This window comes from Lampris incognitus, chromosome 17 (assembly GCF_029633865.1).
Source record: "Lampris incognitus isolate fLamInc1 chromosome 17, fLamInc1.hap2, whole genome shotgun sequence".
In the NCBI taxonomy this organism is placed as follows: domain Eukaryota; kingdom Metazoa; phylum Chordata; class Actinopteri; order Lampriformes; family Lampridae; genus Lampris; species Lampris incognitus.
Genome location: NC_079227.1, coordinates 25,930,845 through 25,957,289, shown reverse-complemented (window position 1 = coordinate 25,957,289; position 26,445 = coordinate 25,930,845). Strand labels below are relative to the sequence as shown.

The 26,445-nt window shown below is 45.8% G+C and overlaps 1 protein-coding gene across 2 annotated transcripts in view; it reads left to right on the top strand.

Moving 5' to 3' along the window:
* dock1 (dedicator of cytokinesis 1) overlaps positions 1–26,445 on the top strand; it is a 350,480-nt gene that overhangs the window by 225,820 nt on the left and 98,215 nt on the right. For both annotated transcript variants that reach the window (XM_056297765.1, XM_056297766.1), the window contains exons 28-29: positions 572–673; positions 4,086–4,180. In XM_056297765.1, the coding sequence (XP_056153740.1) occupies positions 572–673; positions 4,086–4,180 (197 nt within the window). The remainder of the gene's footprint in view (positions 1–571; positions 674–4,085; positions 4,181–26,445) is intronic.

The window sequence follows — 26,445 nt, the reverse complement described above, 5'->3', positions numbered from 1 at the left end:
TCACGCAGGTTCAGTTGAAATGTACCTCCCTTGTCGACAGAGTGGTTCTTCGCTCCGATACGTTCTCATCCCGTCCCTCTGCCGTCCCCAGACATTTTTACACCTATCGGCCACATCAGTGGCACGACTCTTGACTGGAAGTGACAACCTCTTTCCACTCTGTCTGGCATCCATTTGCCTTCCCTTATCTGTCCCTCGCAGCACTCCCACAGCTTGCTAACCTGGGCCTGGATAGAAGACTGCAAACGGGAGACAGCAGGCGAGGGACCTCATACATTATAATCAGTGGAGACAAAAGAGTTGAGGAGTGGAGGGCAGTAGGTTAATGAGATCAGCCACTGAGTGTGGGGTGTCTCCACTATTACAAACGCGAGAGACTGAGTCCTCAGATCCAATCAAGTCGCTCAGTCACAATCCATCCAAGTCATACTCATGCTAGCATACTCATTCTATCCCAGGCCATCAATTTCAACCTAAATGTGCACCGATTGTGTATTGAATGTGCTTTTTACTCTCTCTCCCTCTCTCTTTCTCTCTCGTTCTTGTCTCCTTTTTTCTCTCTCTTCCCCAGGGCAGCTTCGTGGCCAGCATGACTGCCACGTTGAGACAGATGGATGACTATCACTATTCACATCTGATCAACACTTTCGGCAAGATGAGGAGCGATGTGGTGGTAAGCTCCTCCTCGTCTTTGTCATCTAGATTAACCGATGAGGCTCCAGGGTGTATCGCCGCATCACATTTGTTATGTATTATCATTCGGAGCGTACTTGTTACACCGTTGTTAACCCACAGTCTTCAGTGAAATTGAAGTGATAGGGGTTTAATCGGCCTTTCATTATCATGTTTACCGTACGCCACTGGAGCAATGGACAATATTGAGCTGTTTTCTCACAAGATGGCTCGGTATTGAATTCCACTTAGTCTGTGCCGAGAAATTTCGAAAGCATTTTTCTATGGAGAGCGTGCTGTGGATGATGGTTACTAAGAAGGGAAGTGGACTGGTCCCCGCAGCCAAAAAGTTGTTTGGGAGGAATAAATGTGATTGATGTTATGGATTTCAGCTCTGAATTATTCTGCCCTCAGAGCGGTATTTCTCCAGCATCTGCTGCCAGATTAGCATAATATTACTATCCTCTGCTGAGCGAGGAAATCCCTCTGTTTGCTTTTACCCCACCAAATGACTGTTAACCCCAGTAGATTGTGCAATTGTGTAAGCCACAACAACAGCAAGATTCTCCAAATTACTTTTGGTCATCAATAGTTCATTTATTTTTACAGTCTATTCAGTCTGAATACAGTTCAAAGAAAGGTGAATCGGTTCATCTGGACACAATATTTATTGAGGGAGAAACATTTCATAACTCATCCTCGTGACCTCTTCAGTCTAAGCTGACTGCAGGTATCCCCACCCTTATAAACAATACAGTTGCAGCATCTGGGTAGCGTAGCAGTCTATTCCGTTGCCTACCAACACAGGGATCCCGGTTCGAATCCCCGTATTGCCTCTGGCTAGGTCGGGCATCCCTACAGACACAATTGGCCATGTTTGCGGGTGGGAAGCCGGGTGTGGGTATGTGTCCTGGTCGCTGCACTAGCGCCTCCTCTGGTCGGTCAGGGCGCCTGTTCTGGCGGGAGGGGGAACTGGGGGGAATAGTGTGATTCCCCCCACGTGCTACGTCCCCCTGGTGAAACTCTTCACTGTCAGGTGAAAAGAAGTAGCTGCAGCCCTCCCCGGATCGACAGAGGGGGTGGAGTAGTGACTGGGAAGACACGGAAGAGTGGGGTAATTGGCTGGATACAATGGGCGAGAAAAAGGGGGGAAAATCCGAAACAAAAAACCAAAAACAATACAGTTGCATAACGACCAAAACCAACAATTAGTTTCATATACAAATTGCCTTAACCATTAACTATGATTGGGGAATGGTTGCAATCATGGCATTGTAAGATGGTGACAGAGATGTACTCTTAGCCCCCACCCCCCTCGGTTCAGGGATGGTCGTTCCCTCTTCAAATAGATGCCCTCTTTGACTCCCTGTTCAAACCAGCGTTCCTCCTTATCAAGGATGTGCACATCCTCATCCTTGAAAGAGTTGCCACTGGCTGGTAGATGGGTGTAGACTGTGGAGTCCTGGCCTGATATGTTAGCTGTGTTGTGCTGTCCTCTTGGCCAGCGTCTGTTTAGTTTCCCTACATCGGTTCATCTGTCACCATCTTACAATGCTGTGATTGCAGTCATTCCCAAATCCTCTGTGCACATGGCCATTGAAACTCTAGTTAATGGTCACGCCCATACTTGCACATGAAACTGGTCGTTGATTTCGGTCGTTTTGCCTCTGTATTGTTTATAAGGGTGGGGATACCTGCAGTCAGTTTAGACTGAAGAGGTCACTTAGATGAGTGATGAAACGTTTCTGTCAATAAATGTGTCCAGATGTCTTTATGCATGCTCAATAATCTAGGTAAGAAAATCAGAGGTTGAATCAGTTCACCTGGATACAACATTTGTTGACAGATGCGTTTCATCACGTGTCCAGATGGACTGACTCAACTTCCTGTGATTTTCTTATCTGGATTACTGAGCATGCACAAAGGCATTTTGACTCACTTTGGGTCTGAATAGTTATTTTTTTTGGTGACAGTTTTTGTATCGTTTTGAAAAGATGGAGAAAAAGAGAGGAAGATAAGACTTGTGGTATTGTTTATCAGTTTATCAGTACGCAGTTTATCAGTACGCACAGGCTTTGTTTGCCTGGTTTTCATGGCTGTGGGGTAAGCAATCACTGTGACCAAAATGGGCCCTTCTCACAGATTTCTTCACAAAGTTGGTCCAAGTGATAGCAACATTTCAGATCTGGCCGTACTCAGATTAACTTTAAAACTATGAAACTTCTACAATCTTTCTCAAAACCCAAGTTTCCCGAAGTCTCCAAATTAGTCACTGATTTGGAATTTAGTACCTGACTAACTTAGGAGATTTGTTAGGAGAGGTGATAACTAATTTGGAGACTTTGGGCAAGTTTTTAAGTTCCGGTCGTTGTTTGGGACTGTTTCAATATTTATTTTCAATTCTTTTTTTTACATTTCACGTTTTATAGGCCTTGTTGGGTTTGTTAGATAGGTAATATGTGTTCTCCCTTTTTTTTTTTCAGGTAGTATTTTCACTTTTTCAATTTTGCTTTTCAAGTTTGACCATGTCTCGAAGAAGTTTAAATTGTTTAAAAAATTGTATTATAGTTGTTAAAATGTTAATTTTGGTGTCAGTCATTTCCTAACAGACATACTAACACATGCAATGCATTAATATCTCAACTGGGTATTTATCTTGACAGAATATAGAGTTTAAAACCTGCCATCATTTTGACCGCCCATGGTCGTTTTAGGTAGGAGCGAAATCCCGGTCGTTCTAGTGTTAACAAACGAGTTATGTATTTTAACGCAACATCAAACTATGTCGATATAAATGGTATTGTCTCAGCCTATAGCTTGTTTGGAAATGTATCGATATAACGTAAAAAGTCAATGTACCGCCCAGCCCTATAAATGTGTATTCCTGTCATCCTAGGAATGTAGCCCAGTATGACAGGAGGAGATGTAATCGAGAGGAGAGTAGGTCAAGTTTTTCTTGAAGCAAGGAAATAAGGAGGAGATAGGATGTGGCCCCTGACCAAGACGGGAAGGGCCGCGGGGACTATTTGTGGCCGGGAGAAGTGATGGTCACCGGGAAAGGACAGGGCTCATTAGTAGCCTAAATAAACCTAGCTCTCCGGTTGTCGAAAGAAAATCTAATGATGATTCTTAACCATGTCCGTTGCCCATGTGTGGTATCTAACGACACCAAATGAGTTGTTCCTTCCTGTTACACCAAGTTGGGGGGGGGCATTAAGTGTGTGTTGGCTTATCAGGCCTCTTTTGGTCACAGCGAAAGGGAAATGAATGAGTCACCTTGACCTTAAAAACTAATTTTAAAGCGGTTTCTGCCCACAAGCCATAACCCCCCTGACAGTTCATTTCAGATTGCTCTTATCTTGCAGGTGGGAAGAATAACAGTTTTCATATTGAATGTTTTCTCTCTCTTTCAGGATTTCCTAATGGAAACATTTATCATGTTTAAAGATCTCATTGGGAAAAATGTCTACCCCATGGACTGGGTCATAATGAACATGATGCAAAATAAGTGAGTAAGACACCCTGGACTCTCTCTCTTTCTCTCTCTCTCGCTTGCTCGCTCGCTCTCTCTCTTTCTCTCTCTCTCTCTCTCGCTCTCTCTCGTCTCTTTGATCTCCCTACTCTCGTTGCTAAGGAACGGTAGTCAGAAGTGGGTAAGGACATTTTCTAATGTTTCTCTCCATGCAAATAATCGGCACAAGGCCTCCATAGCTTGTGACATCATATCAGCAGTCGGTGCAGCTGCAAACAGTCGCATGAATTATAGATTCTCGGGCGTACGCTGCCTGCTAATCTCCAAACTTGGTCTCAGCATCTCTCTACTTTGTTGCTTGTTGTGCTGCCCGTAGTCTTGTTTTATTAATGCACTCCTTGCCTGACTCAATTTTTCATCGAAAATACAAAAAGAACTGAAAAGTGCTTTGCAGTCGAGAGTCAGGAGCCGAGGATTTGGTCTCAGTTCTGTGGTGTCGTCAGACGAAGTAACAACAACCGGAAGTTTCGAAAGACTTTTTTATTTTTTGTGGCTGTGATACTTGCCTCAACGTACATCTCCTCAGATGAGACATACACACAACACTACACCAAAATATAATGTTTTTTGGGTTGTTTTTTTTTAAGAGTTTTTACTTCCCCGATTGGCCTCCATGTGTTTTCAAAACTGCTGGACACATTTTGAATGGCTTAAAAAAAACATTTCAAATTTCACTTAATCTACGACTACTTTCGGATGTTCCCATTAGGGGTCGCCACAGGGGATCATCTGTTTCCATCTCTTCCTGTCCTCTGCATCTTCCTCTGTCACACCAGCCACCTGCATGTCCTCCCTCACCACATCCATAAACCTCCTCTTTGGCCTTCCTCTTTGCCTCTTGCCTGGCAGCTCCATATTCAGCAACCTTCTCCCAATATACCCAGCATCTCTCTTCCGCACATGTGCAAACTATCTCAATCCTGCCTCTCTTGCTTTGTCTCCAAACCGTCCAACCTGAGCTGTCCCTCTAATATGCTTGTTCCTAATCCTGTCCTTCAGCACTCCTAGTGAAAATCTTAACATCTTCATCTCTGCCACCTCTAGCTCTACCTCCTGTCTTTTGGTCAGTGCCACTGTCTCCAAACCATATAACATAGCTAGTCTCACAACCATCTTGTAAACCTTCCCTTTAACTCTTGCTGGTACCCTTCTGTCGCAAATCACTCCTGACCTTCTCCACCCACTCCATCCTGCCTGCACTCTCTTCTTCATCTCTGTTCTGCACTTCCTGTTACTTTGAACAGTTGGCCTCAAGTATTTAAACTCATACGCCTTCACGACCTCCACTCCTTGCATCCTCACCATTTTGCTGTCCTCCCTCTCACTCACGCATAGGTCATGTCTTGCTCCTACTGACTTTCATTCCTCTTCTCTCCGGTGCATACCTCCACCTCTCCAGGCTGTCCTCAACCTGCTCCCTACTCTCACTACAGATTACAATGTCATCTGCAAACATAGCCCACAGAGACTCCTGCCTGATCTCGTCCATCAACCTGTCCATCACAATTGCCAACAAGAAAGGGCTGAGAGCCAATCTTTGATGTAATCAAATTTTACTTACTATTCGATGAAAACACTCAATTCAAATAAAATAACAAATAACAAAATAGAATTTATAGGAGTTTCACGTGACAGCAGAGGAACTGATGAATTTCCTTCTGGGCAGTAACTGAATGGCCATTACAGAGCAGGCGAAAAGTCAATGTCAATCATCCTGTTCTCGTCTGAGAGAATTTTTCACACTCCCCACAAGTCCACTACAACCTCATCACACAGCCGTATTGGACTAGAGACGGTATTGCTATTCCTGCTGCTCTATTTGGTTGTCGTCAGCCAGCCTATGATTGCTACAAGCCCGATTCCTATTGGTATTCAAACAGTTATTCTGTAAACAGCGTCAGCCACTTGGGTCAGAATGCAAAAGATGGTGGCACGGCTTTGGGACGAGTCCCCCCAGACCCCTTCCATGTCCAGCAGGTGTTGAAATCACATCTGTTTTGCCGGAGACAGGACCGCAGCATTAATGTGTGCAAGGGAATGAAAATAGTCAAGTGGCTCTGACCCTTGCAGGCCACACACACACACACACACACACACACACACACACACACACACACACACACACACACACACACTCCTCTCCCCCTTCTGTCCCCCTCTCTTTCTCTGTCTCTGTCTCTCTAATAGACAAATGCTCACATAAGCACACTCACATACATTCAGAGTGCTTATGTGCTTGGTGAAAAAACACTCAGCATGTGCACTGGGGTCCCTGGGGCTCCAACCGGCTCTCCGTGTCAACATAAAAACGGTTTGGCCTTAGTTGATGCTTTGCTCATCAGCAAAATGTGTGTGTGTGTGTGCGTGTGCGCGACGGAGTACAGACCAACTTGTTGCCTCCCATGCGTCATTGGAATTTTTGCCCATTCAACTTTTGACTGCCTGTGCTGCGTTGTGACAACAGAGAGATTAATTCTGTATTCCGGTGAGTGCATGCAGCCACTCGGTGGAGTTAAATTGTTGTTCAAGTCAATAAAAAAAAATTAAAAAAAAACAAGCCCTGTCAAAGTCTGACTCATCTCGGAGTCTTTATACTTGAGCCCGTTTGAATGCGGATGTCAGCTGCCTGACAAATCATCAAAACGCCCCAAATTGTAATATCCGTCGACTCTCGTTTGATCAGTTGTTTTCTCCTCCCCGTCGTCAGTAGCCAAGGTGACATGTCCATTCATCCTGCGCTGAGACGCTTTACCCAGCCATTTCCATTTGGATGCCTCACATTAATAATCTAGGAGCACAAGAAGCTGATCGTGTGTGCCATGCTCAGCTGCCGCGCACTCTTTGAGGCTCATGTGGGAGTGTCGCCAACGTGCCAGAGAAGGACGGAGGTCACACCAGTCTCTGTTCAGACTTAAAGGTGACCTGACTTCAAGGCTGTAGTGTTAAATGAAGACCGGCCCTGTACCCTCAACCAATGTGGATTCACAAAAGTCCTTTCTGGGTGTCCGGGTGACGTGGCGGTCTATTCCGTTGCCCACCAACACGGGGTTCGGTGGTTCGAATCCCCATGTTACCTCCAGCTTGGTTGGGCGTCCCTACAAACACAATTGGCCGTGTCTGTAGGTGGGAAATCGGATGTGGGTATGTGTCCTGGTCGCTGCACTAGCTCTTCCTCTGGTCGGGATGCCTGTTCAGGAGGGCAGGGGGAACTGGGGGGAATAGTGTGATCCTCCCACGTGCTATGTCCCCCTGGCGAAACTCCTCACTGTCAGGTGAAAAGTGGCTGGCGACTCCACATGTATCAGAGGAGGCATGTGGTAGTCTACAGCCCTCCCCGGATCAGTAGAGGGGGCGGAGCAGAGACCGGGATGGCTCGAAGAGTGGAGTAATTGGCTGGATACAATTGGGGAGAATAAGGGGGGGTGACAAAGGTTCTTTCTTCCGCCATCTGTGGCTACTGCTGTAAAGTTCACTATTCTGACCAAAATCAAAGCTCATTTGGGATGTTTTTTGGCAAAGCTTTAAAATGTCTTTATGCATGCTCAGTAACCCAGGTAAGGAAATCACAGAAAGGTGAATCAGTTCATCTGGACACGTTTCAGAGATACTTTTCATCATTCACCTAAGTGACCTCTTCAGTCTCAACTGACTGCAGGTATCCCCACCCTTATAAATAATACAGTGGCATAACGACCGAAACCAACGACCAGTTTGATATGCAAATTGCCATGACCGTTAACTAGAGTTTCAATGACAATGTGTACTATTCACAGAGGATTGGGGAATATTTGCAATCGCAGCATTGTAAGATGGTGACAGATGTACTCTTAGCGCCCCCCCCAGTTCAGGGATGGTTGTTCCCACTTCACCTAGATGGCCTCTTTGACTCCCCGTTCAAACCAGCGTTCCTCCCTATCAAGGGTGTGCACATCCTCATCCTTGTAAGAGTGGCCACTGGCCTGTAGATGGGTGTAGACTGTGGAGTCCTGGCCTGACGTGTTATCTCTTCTGTGTTGTGCGGTCCTCTTGGCCGGCGTCTGTTTGGTTTCCCCGATGTACAAGTCACAGCAATCCTGGCACTTAACACCGTACACTATATTGCTCTGTTTGTGCCGGGGGACCTGATCCTTGGGGTGGACCAATTTCTGGCGCAGCGAGTTTTGGGGTTTGAAAGCAACCAAGACGCGGTGTTTGGAAAATACACGTCAAGCTTTAAAAATGAGTCTGATCACAAGGCAGCCTCAGGAAGCTATCCTACATTGGAATGTCCCTCAGTTCCTTCCTTTAGCTTTGTGTCACTGGTCAGTCTACACATGCCAGCTTCTGCACGCAGACTGCCACCCACTTGGGCAATGGAAGGTTCTCTTGTACATCTGTGTCCGCACATTGTGTCACCACCACTAATGAGATGGGTCGCAGCAGCAGTAGTGCTCTTTTGCTCCCACTCTTTTTTTTTCTCTCACGCCTTCCTTTTTACTTCCCCCCGGGCTGCAAACTGGGGTTTTTGGGCTCTAATTGCCATGGGCAAGTGGCATTTTGTGACCAGTTTAGCCAGTGACTACCGTTTTCCAAGTGTCACATCTGAAAAATAAATAAATAAATAGACACCAACAGGCAGCAAAGAGAGTCAGACTTTGCTCAAATGTACAAGTGTGAGTAATGTTTATTCTTTGTGACCATGGTTTTGCCAAGAACTTGGATCAATGCGGCCCTTGACACTAATCTGTCTGGGGCTGACATCCTATATTTCTAATGGGCAGAATATCGCACACCATACTTCATGGTGCTCTATGGAAACATGCCAAGGCTTGTGTGCCGCGGGCTGCGGGGATGTATGCCCCTTCGTGTCCGTGGACTCCTATGTGTGTCTTATCATTCAAAGGACGCCGTATGTTTGTTCAAAGTTTAAAATTTGACTCGCTGTCTCTCAAGTCAGTCGGTCTCACTCTAATCAATGTTTTCTGTCAAGTCGGAGCAGTGTTTGATGATGCCGCGAGTGCAAAAAAATAAGTCTGCCGTATTTTTGTCAAATGTGAGATAGATGGGATGATTTGACTTGAAAGCTGCTCCTGCGTATTCTGTGTTTAAAGCTTCAAGTACGGCGAGCTCTTTTTAGCCACGGACGTGAAAACCACAGATCATTTAAGCCACGTGGAGCTTTTACTCAATGCGGCTGTTCCTCTTTTTGGCGGTCTAAGTGCCCTTTAGATAAACTTTGATTATTTGAAAAGAGTGATAACTTAATTAGCAGACAAGGACGTTTGCCTGTTATTCACTGCCTGTTTTCGCCCAGGGATGAAAAGCCTCGCAGCACATTTTTAGAAGACAACAGCTGCTGGCTGCTTGCTTTGTGTAGTCAGCTAAATATGATCCCATCCCAGCTTTGTGCAGCAAACTTTAAAGGGGCTGTGTGTGTACTTCAACCTTATGGCCCAAGATGTGCTGAATCACGCCATTCTAAGTGCAGTCATCATCATCATCAATCTGAGTGTGTTCATTGGCAAGATGTTGTCTCCCAGTCCTGAGGCTGAACACTTAAACTGTTCTTAATAACCAGGAAAAATGTTAATGGTTTTAAGGCATCACCGAATAATCACTCTAGTTACTGTGTTTTTTTTTCCCCTCCTTGTTGCAACTTAATTAAGGTATTGAGGTATTGCATTGCAGTGCTAATCACCTCAGTTCACTACGTTGAAGATCATTTGAGCAGCTCTTATTCTCAGCCTGCAGCCAACATCTTTGTTCCGATGTACATTTTATCCACTGTGCAAAATGCCTCCTCTTTTTTTGAAATGACACCAACTTTCTACTTCACAGATTCAGTGCCCCCAAAAATATCAGTTATTTTTCTTCCTTTTTTTTCAGTCAAGGCACTGTAACCTTTTCAATGCATCTGTACTCACCTTCAAAAATTGGATTTCAGTCAACATCAAATGGCCCTCCTATGAGAGAGAAAAAAACCCAACTCATTTCCCCAGATGAATCTCAAACGAAGTTTCTTGTGGAGCTGTTAATTATGTGTAAGGACGGTGTGCAGGGAGATGAATGGGATATAGTTAGAGAGCTTGGCATGGTAGATAAAGAGATGAAAGCCCAGACAGGCTGAAGAGGCAGCTCCTTAACTCTGCAACCCATGCCATCAATCCCACACTGACTCGTTAAGAGGCTTCCTAAAGGCGGTCGGCTGCCATATAGGGTGGCCCCTTTTGCCGAACCCAGAACCTGCAGGGCAGGGCTCGACGGTGAGAGGGAAGGGAGGACTCGTGTTGAAAAGACTGGTAGTGAAGCCATGATGTAGCACAGACCCCAACAGACCACCACACACCAGGAAAAACAGAGGGGGGTGAAATGAGAAGAAGGAAGAAAAAAAAAAGAAACACCCACAAGCGTATCAGTTGAATAGTGAGTATCTGAATTGCTGTTGTCAGGTGAAATCCTCCCAACTTTGATTTTTAATTCCTTTCTTGTCTTCATTTGAATTGAGAGATTACACACTGTGGTCTCCAGAGCATTGGGAACCTTTGATAATTCACTTTTTTAATTTCACGAATGCGTCGTTGCCAACCTAGCTATTTTCAAGTTGATCATTTGGAGATACAAGGCTTTCACTTGGTGCCACCATTGTGTACAAAGGTAAATTTAAATTCAGGGGTGCAATTTTTTTTCTTCAATGAATTTCAAAACCATCTTCTGATCTAAGAAAACACTGGCTTACATGAGAATAAAATGTATACGCTATTTAAGGCCTTATATGTTTTGATATTTATTTGAAGTGTATGTAATATAGAAATATACAGTACATGGGCCGCCTGGGTAGCGTAGCGATATATTCCGTGGCATGCCAACACGGGGATCACCAGTTCGAATCCCCGTGTTACCTCTGGCTTGGCTGGGCGTCCCTACAGACACAATTGGCCATGTCTGCAGTTGGGAAGCCGGATGTGGGTATGTGTCCTGGTCGCTACACTAGCACCTCCTCTGGTCGGTCGGGGTGCCTGTTCGGGGGGCGAGGGGGAACTGGGGGGATTTGTGTGATCCTCCCACGCACTATGTCCCCCTGATGAAACTCCTCACTGTTAGGTGAAAAGAAGCAGCTGTCGATGCCACATGTATCGGAGAAGGTATGTGGTAGTCTGCAGCCCTCCCCGGATCGGCAGAGGGGGTGGAGCAGTGACCGGAATGGCTCGGAAGAGTGCGGTAATTGGCCGGATGCAATTGTGGAGAAAAAGGAGGAAAAATAAAAAAAAGAAAGAAATATACACTAGTATTTGTGTATGTGTTGGTGTTTTTGTGTAGTCTATGGTACACATAGATTGCCAATAATCCTTCAGATACCCGCCAGTCTCTATCTGCACACTGGTTGCTGGCTGCAGCACTACTGCTGCCTCTGCAATCTGGTGCCCTGAGTGAGACAGAGATGTCTGACATTTACACGGCTCCCTCCACCACTGTGCTTTACTAACGTGACGGTGGTTAGCGCTTCCTGCTATGTGTGCTTGGTGTAAGCATGATGGCAGTTTGATTGGTAATTCTGCAGTAACAAGATTAACACAGCTTTACAGAAAAACCACTGGAGGGTCATGTCACAGAGATGTGGTTAGTCATATAGACTTGCATCTGCCATTTCTTTGGTGTGTGCGTGTGAGAGAGAGACACCAAGAAAAATGAGAGAATCTTGTCACCATGTTTCTTATGGCATTCGTATCTTCTTTGGCATTACCATAACTAAGCTGAATGACACAATGTACCATCTTGGCACGATGGCGAAGAGAAGACAAGATAATCGACCATCTCTGTAGCCTCCATTGTTCTGAGTTCTGAATACCAGAGTAGGGGATTTTTCACAGTACATGCATGCATGCATGTTTGTGTCTGTATGTACATGCCCATATATACACTCACTGGCCACTTTATTAGGTACACCTTGCTATTACCGGGTTGGACCCCCTTTTGCCTTCAGAACTGCCTTAATCCTTCGTGGCATAGATTCAACAAGGTACTGGAAACATTCCTCAGAGAGTTTGGTCCATATTGACATGATAGCATCACGCAGTTGCTGCAGATTTGTCGGCTGCACATCCATGATGCGAATCTCCCGGTCCACCACATCCCAAAGGTGCTCTATTGGATTGAGATCTGGTGACTGTGGAGGCCATTTGAGTACAGTGAACTCATTGTCATGTTCAAGAAACCAGTCTGAGATGATTCGAGCTTTATGACATGGCGCGTTATCCTGCTGGAAGTAGCCATCAGAAGATGGGAACACTGTGGTCATAAAGGGATGGACATGGTCAGCAACAATACTCAGGTAGGCTGTGGCATTGACACGGTGCTCAATTGGTACTAAGGGGCCCAAAGTGTGCCAAGAAAATATCCCCCACACCATTACACCACCACCACCAGCCTGAACCGTTGATACAAGGCAGGATGGATCCATGCTTTCATGTTGTTGACGCCAAATTCTGACCCTACCATCCGAATGTCGCAGCAGAAATCGAGACTCATCAGACCAGGCACGTTTTTCCAATCTTCTATTGTCCAATTTTGGTGAGCCTGTGCGAATTGTAGCCTCAGTTTCCTGTTCTTAGCTGACAGGAGTGGCACCCGGTGTGGTCTTCTGCTGCTGTAGCCCATCTGCCTCAAGGTTCGACGTGTTGTGCGTTCAGAGATGCTCTTCTGCATACCTCGGTTGTAATGAGTGGTTATTTGAGTTACTGTTGCCTTTCTATCAGCTCAAACCAGTCTGGCCATTCTCCTCTGACCTCTGGCATCAACAAGGCATTTTCGCCCACAGAACTGCCGCTCACTGGATATTTTCTCTTTTTCGGACCATTCTCTGTAAACCCTAGAGATGGTTGTGCGTGAAAATCCCAGTAGATCAGCAGTTTCTGAAATACTCAGACCAGCCCGTCTGGCACCAACAACCATGCCACGTTCAAAGTCACTTAAATCACCTTTCTCCCCCATTCTGATGCTCGGTTTGAACTGCAGCAGATCATCTTGACCATGTCTACATGCCTAAATGCATTGAGTTGCTGCCATGTGATTGGCTGATTAGAAATTTGCGTTAACGAGCAGTTGGACAGGTGTGCCTAATAAAGTGGCCGGTGAGTGTATATATGCACATGCACATATCCTTAAGCCTGTTTAGACGTGTTTGCTTGTTTTGCCCAGAGACAACAGTGCGACACCTCAGGAGGTTTGATCCCGACCTGTAAATTGGCCCATACGGTGTTGTCTATCTATCATCTAAGCCATCATCTAACATACAGAAGAAGTGTTTGCATGGACAAATTTCTCTTGTCGTTATCGAAGGGCAGCATGGTTATGTAATGAGTAGGTAGACAGCCCTTTATGGAGTACTTGGTTTCAAGCCCCATGGGGATAAGCATCTGCCCTACTGAAGAGCAAGATGCTGCTCTGTGTAGCCTACCCATGCATCCGAACCGTGTGAGTACAGGACTGAGTGAAAATGTTGTCATGGAGGTCAACGAAGTATAGTCTAGTCAAAACTAACTCAAAAAGCTGGGTACTGCACATGGTAAATGCTTTCATTATATTAAGCGTGGATAAGTTTTTGAAAACCTTCCAGCTAAAAAAAAAAAAGCCCAAGGGTAAAGGATTTACGTTGTAAGGAAGTTTTTTTCCCCACAGTTATTGTTATTCAGCTGAAAACTTTCTCTTTGAATATGTCTCATTATCTTATTCATTGCTCACTGCTTTAGACATACTGTGAATCGTGAGTAGACTGTGGAGGCCTCCTGTGTACTTATACTTACTTATTCCAAAAAAAAGAAAGAAAAGGGCACGGTGACCCAGTGGTTTTAGTGCTGTCGCCTCACAGTGAGAATGTCCTGGGTTCGAACCCCGGAGTTGTCCAACCTTGGGATCATCCCAGGTCGTCCTCTGTGTGGAGTTTGCATGTTCTCCCCGTGTCTGCGGTGGGTTTCCTCCGGGTGCTCCGGTTTCCCCTACCATCAAAAAGACATGCATGTTAGGGTCTGTGCCCCTGACCGAGGCATGGCAGGACGAACTGGAGTTGGTCCCCGGGTGCTGCACGGCGGCTGCCCACTGCTCCTAGCTACTGGAGTTGGTCCCCGGGTGCTGCATGGTGGCTGCCCACTGCTCCTAGCTACAGAGCTAGGATGGGTTAAATGCAGAGAGGAATTCCCCATGGGATTAATATAGTATATCAATATCAAAATCAAATATCAATTATAATTGGAGTGCACACTGAATCAGCCGATGTTACCTTGTTCATAATCTGTTCACCTCTTGGCAGACTTTTGGCCTGGATGAAAAGCAGCCTTTGTTGGCGTAGTTGCATCTCAAGTTCCTGTGTTTTTTGGCTGGCGCTATCTGGAACATGTCAGCCCTCAGACTGGCATCACACTGCCTGGTGCTGCCAAATCCCGAAGCAAAACCATTTACCGTTCCGGTCCTCACTGGCCAGAGGGGTCAGGACTAAGTTGTGTCTCTGTTCAGTTGTGCCTTACAAATTGCAAATACAATTGTGTGTTTAACTAAGCACACCTCTAATAGAGCTTCTTAACTTGGACTCGCTGATCAGTTTCCACTATCCAAGGGGGAGAGTTTTCGGGGCGTCTGGAATTTGCTAACTGTGACAGCAACCTGCATGATACCAAAACAGACATGCCTTACATAGGATTCAGCTCTTGTTTTTTTTTTGGGGGGGGGGATTTTTTCCCCCCTCTTTTTCTCCCCAATTGTACTTGGGCCAATTACCCCACTCTTCCAAGCTGTCCCAGTCACTGCTCCACCCCTTTTGCTGATCTGGGGAGGGCTGCAGACTACCATGTCTCCTCCTATACATGTGGAGTCGCCAGCTGCTTCTTTTCACCTGACAGTGAGGAGTTTCGCCAGGGGGACGTAGCACGTGGGAGGATCATGCTATTCTCCCTAGTTCCCCCTACCGCCCTGGATAGGCGCCCCGACCGACCAGAGGCGGCGCTAGTGCAGTGACCAGGACACACATCCACATCTGTCTTCCCACCTGCAGACACAGCCAATTTTGTCTGTAGGGACGCCCGACCAAGCCGGACGTAACACGGGGAGTCGAAGCTGCAATCCCCATGTTGGTAAGCAATGGTATAGACCGCCACGCCACCTGGGCTCCCCCGATTCAGTTCATTTTCAATCACTGACATCGATTTATATCGAGCCACCAAAACCATTAATTCACAGCCAAGTACAAACAACAACAATTATAACAACAACTAGAGTTTTGCTTTAAACCAAAAGGAGCTGGATAAACACCTGCTGCACAATGTGAAAGAACTAGCTTTACACGTGAGACAAGAGAAGGGTGGTACGGTATTCAATGACCTACACATGACGTAATTTCTTTACTGATATAATAAAAAGATTTAATAGCTTTTGATATGATTGTGATATTGCATGAATTAAAGAGCTCATATATCAAGTGGTAGACTCGATATAATATAGGTTGCCAAAATTTTAATGAGTTTTAGAAGCAACATCCCAACTATAACAACCAAAGATTTTTCTATCATCATTCGGTGCATGTTTAATGTCGTTCATCTCAATCAATGCGTTGTTTAACTGTTTCCACAAAGGGAGAGACTTGCCAGCTGCATGAGTTTTGACTTTTTTTGAATGCTTATCTTTTAAATTGGACCGCAAGAATGAAAGAAAATTGCGGGGTAGGAATGTCGGCCATGCTCAGACACCAAATAAATCCATAAATACTTTCCAAGTCAAGGAACATTTTTTTAATCATATTTTAAAATTTGTGTTTTTGTTTACCAGTTAAACAAAAACACAAATACTGCTACCGATTTTAAAGAACAAGGGCAATGTGCAGAACTGTCGCAACTACAGAGGTATAAAGTTGATCAGCCACAGCATGAAGATATGGGAAAGAGTAATGTAAGCTAGGTTAAGAGGAGAGATGATGATTAGCGAGCAGCAGTATGGTTTCATGTCATGAAAGAGCCCCACAGATGTGATGTTTGCTTTGAGAATGTTGATTGAGAAGTAGAGAGAAGGCCAGAAGGAGTTACATTGTGTCTTTGTAGATTTAGAGAAAGCATACGACAGGGTGCCGAGAGAGGAGGTGTGGTATTGTATGAGGAAGTTGGGAGTTGCAGAGAAGTATGTATGAGTGGTGCAGGATATGTATGAGGGCAGTGTGACAGTGGTGAGGTGTGCGGTTGGAATAACAGATTGGTTCAAGGTGGAGGTGGGATTACTTCAAGGATCGGCTCTGAGCCCTTTCTTGTTTGAAATGGTGATGGACAGGTTGATGGACAAGACCAGGCAGGAGTCTCCATGAACGATGATTTTTTTCAGATGACATTGTGATCTGTAGTGAGAGTAAGGTGCAGGTTGAGGAGAGCCTGGAAAGGTGGATGTATGCACTGGAGAGAAGAGGAATGAAAGTCAGTAGGAGCAAGACGGAAAACCTATGTGTAAATGAGAGGGAGGACAGTGGAATGGTCCGGATGCAAGGAGTGGAGATGACGAGGGCATATGAGTTTAGATACTTGGGGTCAACTGTTCAAAGTAACGGGGAGTGAAGGAGAGAGGTGAAGAAGAGCGTGCAAGCAGGGTGGAGTGGGTGGAGAAGAATGTCAGGAGGGATTTGTGACAGAAGGGTGCCAGCAAGAGTTAAAGGGAAGGTTTACAAGATGGTAGTGAGACCAGCTATGTTGTATGGTTTGGAGACAGTGGCACTGACAAAAAGACAGGAGGCAGAGCTGGAGGTGGCAGAGTTGAAGATGTTAAGATTTTCACTGGGAGTGACAAAGAAGGACAGGATTTGGAACGATTATATTAGAGTGATCGCTCAAGTTGGACGGTTTGGAGACAAAGCAAGAGAGGCAGGATTGAGATGGCTTGGACGTGTGGAGGAGAGATGCTGGGTATATTGGGAGAAGGATGCTGAATATGGAGCTGCCAGGGTACAGGAAAAGAGAAAGGCCAAAGAGGAGGTTTATGGATGTGGTGAGGGAGGACATGCAGGTGGCTGGTGTGACAGAGGAAGCTGCCTGAGGGTAATGCAATCCATGCGAGGCTTCAGCATGTAAAATAGCAAGAGCAGCCGACACGAGTTTGAAGGAAGCTGGTGTTACGACTATCTCCTTCCTGTGGAAACATGAGCCAGGCGAGTTATTCGACGAGCGTTCCGGCCATATGCTGTTGGGTTTATTTGGGTGGGATAAGGGGAAAAACTAGAAATAAATGTATTAAAAAAAAAAAAGACATGAGCGTGATAGCCCTCCAGGTTCACAAGCTCTTTAATGTTAAATGCTTAGCGAATTCCTCTGAGATAATTTTTGTGACTAGCTGTGAGCCAACCATCTTTTTTTTAAATTATTGTTCGCAACAGTAATGGTCTGTTAGAAGCAGCCCTTTACCATAGAGGGATTTTTTGATGTTACCAATGGAAGGTGAGCGCACCTACCTATTACAGTTGAAGTTGGATTGAGCCAGGGTGTCCAGGTGGCGTAGCGTTCTATTTCGTTGCTTACCAACATGGGGATTGCTGGTTCGAATCCCCGTTACCTCCAGTTTGGTCGGGCATCCCTACAGACACAATTTGCCATGTCTGCATGTGGGAAGCCGGATGTGGGTAGTGCAGTGATCAGGACACATACCCACATCCCCTGGTCGATCGGTCGGTTGGGGCGCCTGTTCAGTGGGGAGGGGGAACTGGGGGGATTAGAGTGATCCTTGCACACGTTACGTTCCCCTGGCGAAACTCCTCACTGTCAGGTGAAAAGAAGCAGCTGGCGACACCACATGTATCGGAGGAAACGGGATAGTCTGCAGACCTCTTCGGATTGGCAGAGGGGGTGGAGCAGCAATCAAGACAGATTGGAAAATAGGGTAATTGACCAAGTACAACTGAGAAGAAAAAGGGGCAACAAAAAAAAGATATCTTTTTTTTTCCAATTAAGCCAGTCCTTATTTGGGATTTCCCCTACCGTGTGAATGGAAAAGCCCTAATGAAGGAGAACTGTAATTACAGACTTAACCATCTGGTGGTTGGAGTCATTAGAGCCTCATCAGCCTGCCTAGAACATGCTTCTTGGTTAAAAAATTACAGCCTAGTGTATCCAAATGGCTTTGATAGAGTTAGTATGTGACAAGATAGATTTATGCAGGAAGCACTGTAGAAACAGTGGAGGGAGAGTCTGGGAGCAAATATTTTGACAGATAAATCAATTCAAAATCAGATCAGATATCTAAAATAAAGGTAATCCAATAAATCGGTCTAATAATTAAGGTTTTTGACCTTGTCTTATCTTTGAGCACAGGCAGATAGACCAGCAATATGAAGATAGCATGCAAATAGATCTCAGTCATTATCTGGGATGCTCTCTGAACTTAATTAGTAAGTAGGATCGGTTGATAACTTCCCATTAGCATATGTGCTAGGTATCTGTGTTGAAGATCATCCAAGGAGAACTCAAGTCCGTGGCACTAGCTGTGGGAAGTTTTCGGCTTCTGAGAAAATATCCAGTAAGGGTGAAAATAGCAAAATTTCATATTCTATTGCATTTATTACCATGCCTGTGCTTACTTGTGTGCTGTGGTCTGGAAAAAAATATGCACGAACACACCCATCAATCAGCAAATATTAGGGAAATTCTCTGACAGTGACATTTTGATAGAGTGTATTTATTTATACGTTTGTTTATTTATTTGCTTGCTTGTTTGTTTGCTTATTTATTTATTTTTATTGGTGGAGTGGGTGGAGAAGAGTGTCAGGAGTGATTTGTGACAGAAGAGTACCAGCAAGCGTTAAAGGGAAGGTTTACAAGATGGTAGTGAGACCAGCTATGTTGTATGGTTTGGAGTTGGTGGCACTGATGAAAAGACAAGAGGAGGAGCCGGAGATGGCGGAGTTTAAGATGCTAAGATTTTCATTGGGAGTGACGAAGAAGGACAGGGTTAGGAACGAGTATATTAGAGGGACAGCTCAGGTTGGACGGTTTGGAGACAAAGCAAGAGAGGCAAGATTGAGATGGCTTGGACATGTGTGGAGGAGAGATGCTGGGTATATTGGGAGAAGGATGCTGAATATGGAGCTGCCAGGGAAGAGGAAAAGAGGAAGGCCAAAGAGGAGGTTTATGGATGTGGTGAGGGAAGACATGCAGGTGGCTGGTGTGACAGAGGAAGATGCAGAGGACAGGAAGAGATGGAAATGGATGATCCCCTGTGGCGACCCCTAACGGGAGCAGCCAAAAGTAGTAGTATTAGTAGTAGTATGTATCATAATGATGCATGCTCATGTATGACTGTATGACACCGGCTTATATTTGTTGTAAGCAGGATTCCGTTTTTACACCCCCACATTAAAAACTAAAAATCCCCAAATTATGTTATTGTCTCCCTAAACAAAAACTACAGAAGCCAAACATAACTAAAGATGATTACAACTTGATTTCCCAGCTGATCCTCACATAAAAACACCAGAGAGAGCAAAAAGAGGGCATGATATTTTTAGGATTTTAGGATTTACTTTATTTATTTTTATGGTGCCCTTTGAAATAATCTTAACAGGAGGCAGAACACAAATACCATAATTGTCGGACAAGCATCTGATTATGTTTTGAGCAGATGTTGTAAGTCTCCAGACACTGGTTAACACTTTTATTTTGTAGTTGTTGTGAAATTTAAAAAAAAAGAGTAGTGTTTTTCTAAGGGGCTTTCCCAGAGAATTTGAGCATCTTATTTCCCCTCAGCGACAGATCGGCTGGACATCACAGATGTAGCGAGGCGTTCTGCGCACTCCCGTTTGGCATTTGGCTTTGTTAATAATTCAAGCCTGAATCTGTCTCATATTTCAACCGGTATTTGGTTTAGCTTTTAGTGTAAAAACATTTTCAACGATGTTTACCATGAAACCAATAAGGCAGTTAATTGCACAATGTACACAGTTGATGTTGCCATCGATAAATTGTCTGGATTAATTTAAATAGCGACATTCTTTGTTGGCATTATCACTGCTTCACAATTATTGAGGAACCTGCTGTTCTCAAGCCATGTTTTATTAAAACCCAAATTCCAAACTAAAACATCTCTGTATTTAAGTTCAAGGAATTAACTTTGAGTAGCTTTAATCTCATTTGGCACGGCCTTTTGGAGAGCCTGAATCAGAATCGCATGTGAGGGAGAGGGAGCGTATATTCTATTTTCATCCCCCTCATTAAGGTCTTCACTTTAATTAATGGCAGGATGTGCTCACAGAGGAACCGTCTTGTCTGTTCATTAGAGCCCATTATGTGTCTGGGCTCAGGCCGGCTGCTGAGCTTAAACAGGCTTTCGGATGGTGGCGTTTCACATCACTGTGTGGATAGTAACATGAGAAATTGCTAATAAAGCACTTTATGGGATGTGTCTTGGGTTAGACTGCACATTCCCCTTGTTGCTGATTTTACACCACAGATCAGTCATGATGAAAACACAGCCGATTGCGTCAGCCAAGAACATCGACCGTATCTAGTAGCATGGGGAAAGACTTCCACCACAACAAAGGGGTTTCAAAGGGGAGTGTTTGATTACATTGGCATTTTGCTTGGTGAGCCATGTTTAGTTGGAAGCAGTGAGGAGTATTGATCTCCGGCTATTCCCTGCTGTGTGCCCCAGTATGCCCTAAATGCAGTGTGACTTGTTGGCTGCCTCGATGATCACTATAGATATGACAACAAATGGCAGTTTAAAATACTCTGTGGGGGCGTCCAGGTGGTGTGGCGGTCTCTTCCGTTGCCTACCATCACGGGGATCGCCAGTTTGAATCCCCGTGTTACCTCAGGCTTGGTCAGGCGTCCCTACAGACACAACTGGCCGTGTCTGCGGATGGGAAGCCGGATGTGGGTACGTGTCCTGGTTGCTGCATTAGCACCTCCTCTGGTTGGTCGGGGCACCTGTTTGGGGGGGAGAGGGAACTGGAGGGAATAGCGTGATCCTTCCCCCTGGCGAAACTCCTCACTGTCAGGTGAAAAGAAGTGGCTGGCTTCATATGTATCCATTTGGATACATATGAATTTATATGTATTCCATGTCTGCATGGGCTAGCAATTAGGTAGCCCATGCAGACCAGCAGTTCCGATAACAACGAGGGCGGTCTGGTGCCGGCCTCACCTGGCAATGACTGTGGCTGGGAGAGCTTGGTCTGCTTTATCCGGTGGGACCATGGCCCCTGCCTGGAGCTGCACCCGAGGAGGAAACGCCGAGGGCGGTCTCACAGGACACGGAAGCAGGGCAGGCTAAGCTAACTGCTAACCCATGCAGACCGGCGGTTCTGACATTCATCCTGGCTGGCGTTCGTTCCCTTGGACAGTGATTTTTTTTGTTTAGTTTTGATATATGTGCTAGTGTGTTTTTGTCTTTGTGTTGTACTGCTGTGGGCTGGGGGAAACGGCATTTCGTTTCATTTCATGTACGCAAGTGCATGAATTGAAATGACAAAGTGTTCCTGATTCCTGATGTGTTGGAGGAGGCATGTAGTAGTCTGCAGCCCTCCCCGGATCGGCAGAGGGGGTGGAGCAGCAACCGGGACGGCTCGGAGAGTGGGGTAATTGGATGGGTGCAATTGACAGTTGGGGGGGGGGGGGGGATCCAAGAAAAAAAAATACTTTGTGAATTCTGCTCAGCTAAACACATCATATCCTCCTTTGCCTTATAATTTAGCCTAGGTAAATGAAAATGCATTTTCCCAAAATGACATGAAAACATGGCAGTATCCAATGAAAGTGGTATTACTATCACGTCCGATCCATATAGCAATCAGAATAGATTCTCACTGCAGATTTTCTTTCTTTAGGTCAGTAGTGAGATCTGTGGTCATCCAGATTAGACAACGCCATATAGAGCTGTAATATTTCTCCGTCGACGGAAGCAGTGGATGGAAACACATTTTACCATTAGCCCAGCGTTAAGCGTATCAACTATGTTGGCATGCTCACAGCCGCAGAAAATTGAGCGAGGTGTGCTGAGGGGGCAGCCTTTGCTCGGGTAGACAGGGTGGTGTTAAGAGATTGCCTGAGTGCTTATTGGGCGGGGATTGTGGGGGGTGGGAGGCTGCTGAAGGGTCTCCCACTCCAGGACCACGGAGCCAGAGAATGGAGTTCTAATGGCTTATCCAGAGGTGTTCACTGACAGTTAACCTTTCCAGCTAACGACCAAGGTGACTCTTAAGTATGTATCATACATCTGCCCCGGAAAGCATCTCGTCAGCAATGGAGATGAATGTCGGACATGAATTTTGTATTGCTTTAAAAGGCCCCAGATCCCACAGCGTTGCTGTCTCAGTAGCGAGGTTATTCCTCTTCAAGGTCAGTTAGCCAGGGCAAAGAGGGAATCCCCAGCCATTTCTGTATTCCACTGAAAGTGAAACACTCCAGTAAGCTGTAGTAAAAAGGACTCTGTGAGTGGCTGGGTCATATGCTAAGGCTATGGTCAGACAGCAGATATACCCAGTTTGTTTTTCGAACCCCATTTCCAAGACTGTCCGTGCTATTATTTGCAAGGGATTATATCAGTTTTGTGTTTCTGGGATATCCTCTTGGAATGCTATAGCAATGACATACCTGTGCACACGTTTACTAGTGGCACGTTTTTGAACAGCTCTGGTTCCAGCAAGCTATTGGTATGGAGAGAGTGCCTGTTCTAGCTGTTTCATTATGGTGATGACGAGTCGCAGTGCAGATCACATGCGGTGCTTGAGGCAACGCCAGCAATTGTGGAGGATGGCATGTGCCATGTTGTCCTGTGCTGCTGTGACCACCAGCACCACTATGCAATGGTATGGATTAGTGAGAGAACTGATGGCTGACTGAGACTTGAGTTGATTGTAGAGTATTTCTTTTTTGGGGGGATTTTTTTCCCCTTTTTCTCCCCAATTGTGTCCGGCCAATTACCCCACTCTTAAAAGCCGTCCTGATCTCTGCTCCACCCCCTCTGCCGATCCGGGGAGGGCTGCAGACTACCACATGCCTCCTTCGATACATGTTAAGTAGCCAGCTGCTTGTTTTCACCTGACAGTGAGGAGTTTCACCAGAAGGATGTAGCACATAGGAGGGTCACGCTATTCCCCCAGTTCCCTCTCCCTCCCAAACAGGTGCCCCGACTGATCAGAGGAGACACTAGTGCAGTGACAAGGACACATACCCACATCCGGCTTCCCACCAGTAAACATGGCCAATTGTGTCTGTAGGGACACCCGACTAAGCCGGAGGTAACATGGTGATTCGAACCGGTGATCCCTGTGTTGGTAGGCAACAGAATAGACTGCCACACCACCCATGATGCCATTTATAGTTGATTTTTGTAGATGCCTTTGAGTTTGTGTTACACTCAGGCATCCCCCCCCCACGTTGCATTTGACCATGAGAGATGGTTCTCTTGGCTCTTTTCCATGCAGGCTCGTTCCATGGTTTGTTTTTGGTCAGAGCCCTGTGACGTGGTGTTCTTAATGCTGAGGGGCCTGGGGAGACGTACATAATCTTTTCCACTTTCGGTGTAGGAAGAGGGCAACGCGAATTCACGTTTGCAGCGACCTCAACCAGTACCGGTGAGGGAAGATGGTGGCGTGAACTTAAATTTGTGGCAGCCTCACCCAGTACCATCCATGCAATGTCTTTGTCCATGTCTACATCTAAGTTTATGTCTTCGTTTGATGGCTGAGAGAGCTGGCACTGGATTGGCTGGGAGAGCTTGCTGCGTCCTGTGGGCCCAGGGACCACAGCCCTCCCTGGAGCTGTGCGCGATGAGGAAACACCGAGAGCGGTCTGACAGGATGCGGAAGTGGGGCAGGCTAAGCTAACTGCTAGCCCATGCAGACGGGTAGTTCCAATAACACCAAGGGCGGTCTGGTGGCAACCACGTCTAGCATTGATTATGTTTTTGGTGTTGTCGTGTGGAGTGCAAGGAGGTGGGTCGAAGGTGTCTGGCTGGGAGAGCTGGCATTGGATTGGTTGGGGGAGCCTGGTTTGATGCGTCCAGTGGGCCCAGGGACCACGGCCCTGCCTGGAGCTCTGCAGGCAGTATAACAAGACGCAGAAGTGGGGCAGGCTAAGCTAACTGCTAGCCCATGCAGACCGGCAGTTCCAACAGTCATACTAGCGTTTGCTCTCTTGGACAGTGATTTCTGTTTTATTTATTTATTTTGTGATATGTTAGATATATGTGTTTTTGTAGTTTTTTTGTGGTTTGGATATATGTGTTCTTGTAGTTTTTTGTGTGTTCTTGACTTTGTGTTGCACTGCTGTGGGCTGGGGGAAACGATATTTCATTTCCTTTCATATGCGCAGGTGCATGGAATGAAAATAAATGTTTCTGATTCTGATTGCAATCTGTTATGAGTGGCCAAATTGGGACGCGGCTACAAAAACGCAGTTTGAATTAGATAGTAAGCCACACACAAATGTGGCAGGAGCCTAATTTGGATTTAAATCAGATTTCATGTGTTTTTTTTTGTTTTTTTTTTGTCATACTGATGACAGAAAAGCAATCAATTTCGAATCAGATATGCAAAGAAATCAGATTTGGGCTGCTGGTTTGAACATTGCTTTAGTGACACCCCGTAGATTTGGGAAGTCTACATGAGCCCTAGCCATGACTTGGTCAGGGTTTACCTGGGACCTCGAATCGAGTAGGGATAGGGTAATGGTGGCGACTGCGCCTGAAGCTCCCTGTTAGCAAGTGCCTGCTCACCTGCCAGGGTCAATCACAGTGGCCTTACATCTTAATGTGGCTTTATTGGCTGTTTATGAAGCGCTGATGTGATCTGCTCGGCTGGCATAACACTTGTCCTTGTTTCACCTTGCCATCTTATATCATGTGCACAAATGTATATTGATATACCGCCCAAGGTCGCCATTGGTCTATTTGTTTATTGCTCAGCAGCTTGTACTGAATCAAATGGTGATTGAGATTATGAGAACATAAAACATGCCTAGAATTTGACTTGGTTTTAGATTTCATAAACAAGCACATTAGATATCACAGAAAGTCTTTTTTTTGGGGGGGGGTGCATTTTTTCTCCCCAATTGTTCTAGGCCAATTACCCCACTTTCCAAGCCGTCCTGGTCTCTGCTCCATCCCCTCTGCCGATCCGGGGAGGTCTGCAGACTACTGTTGTGGCTGCTGGGGCAAGGGCCCATTAAAAGGATAAGGAAAATCCACAACACTACCACATGCCTCCTCCGACGCATGTGGAGACGCCAGCCGCTTCTTTTCACCTGACAGCGAGGAGTTTCAGCAGGGGGACGTAGCGCGTGGGAGGATCACACCCCCCCCCCGAACAGGCGCCCCGACCAACCAGAGGAGGCGCTAGTGCAGCGACCAGGACACATACCCACATCCGGCTTCCCACCCACAGACACGACCAATTGTGTCTGTAGGTATGCTGACCAAGCCGGAGGTAACTCTGGGATTCAAACCGACGATCCCTGTGTTGGTAGGCAACAAAGGGAGACTGCCCCACCATCCGGACGCCCTGCTTTCTGTGATTTTCTCACCTAGATTATTGAACATGCATAAAGACAAGGATATTAGATATGTTGTGCTTAATAGTTTATGGTCTATTTGTGTGTGTGTATGGTGGATGGAGGGGAGGTTGTTGATGTCCTTTATTTATTTATTTAATTCTACACTTATGATGAGGTTTTTGAGTGAGTAATTCCTGGTGAGGAGTACACACAATATGACTGCTGCCACCAGGGAATAAAGTTAAATAGTGGCTGGTCCCCAGACTCTCTAAGTAGCAATCCTAATTCCCCTCTAAAAGCTTCATGCCACTTAAGTTATTAACATTTAATTCTGCAACAGAGTGGATTAACCCATCAGCCAGTCTTTTCATTAAGATCTACTCTCCACATTCTCCATATGAAGAAACAACCGTGGCAGCCATCGCTTAGTCTGACAAAGTCGAGGATTCAAATGGTATTCCAGGTAGGCTCATCTCTTTTCACAAGGTCAGACTGTTCTAGGTCTGAATGGTGGCGATGTGCTCCATCTACATCTCTCTCTCTTCCCTGAATGAGCTTTGGAAAGTTGGAAGCACACAGCCGTCACTCATTTTGCTACAAGTCCCCCCCCCACTTTTTTTTTCTCTCCAATTGTACCCAGCCAATTACCCCACTCTTCGAAGCCGTCCCAGTCGCTGCTTCACCCCCTCTGCCGATCCGGGAGGGCTGCAGACTACCACATGCCTCCTCCGATATATGTGGAGTCACCAGCCGCTTCTT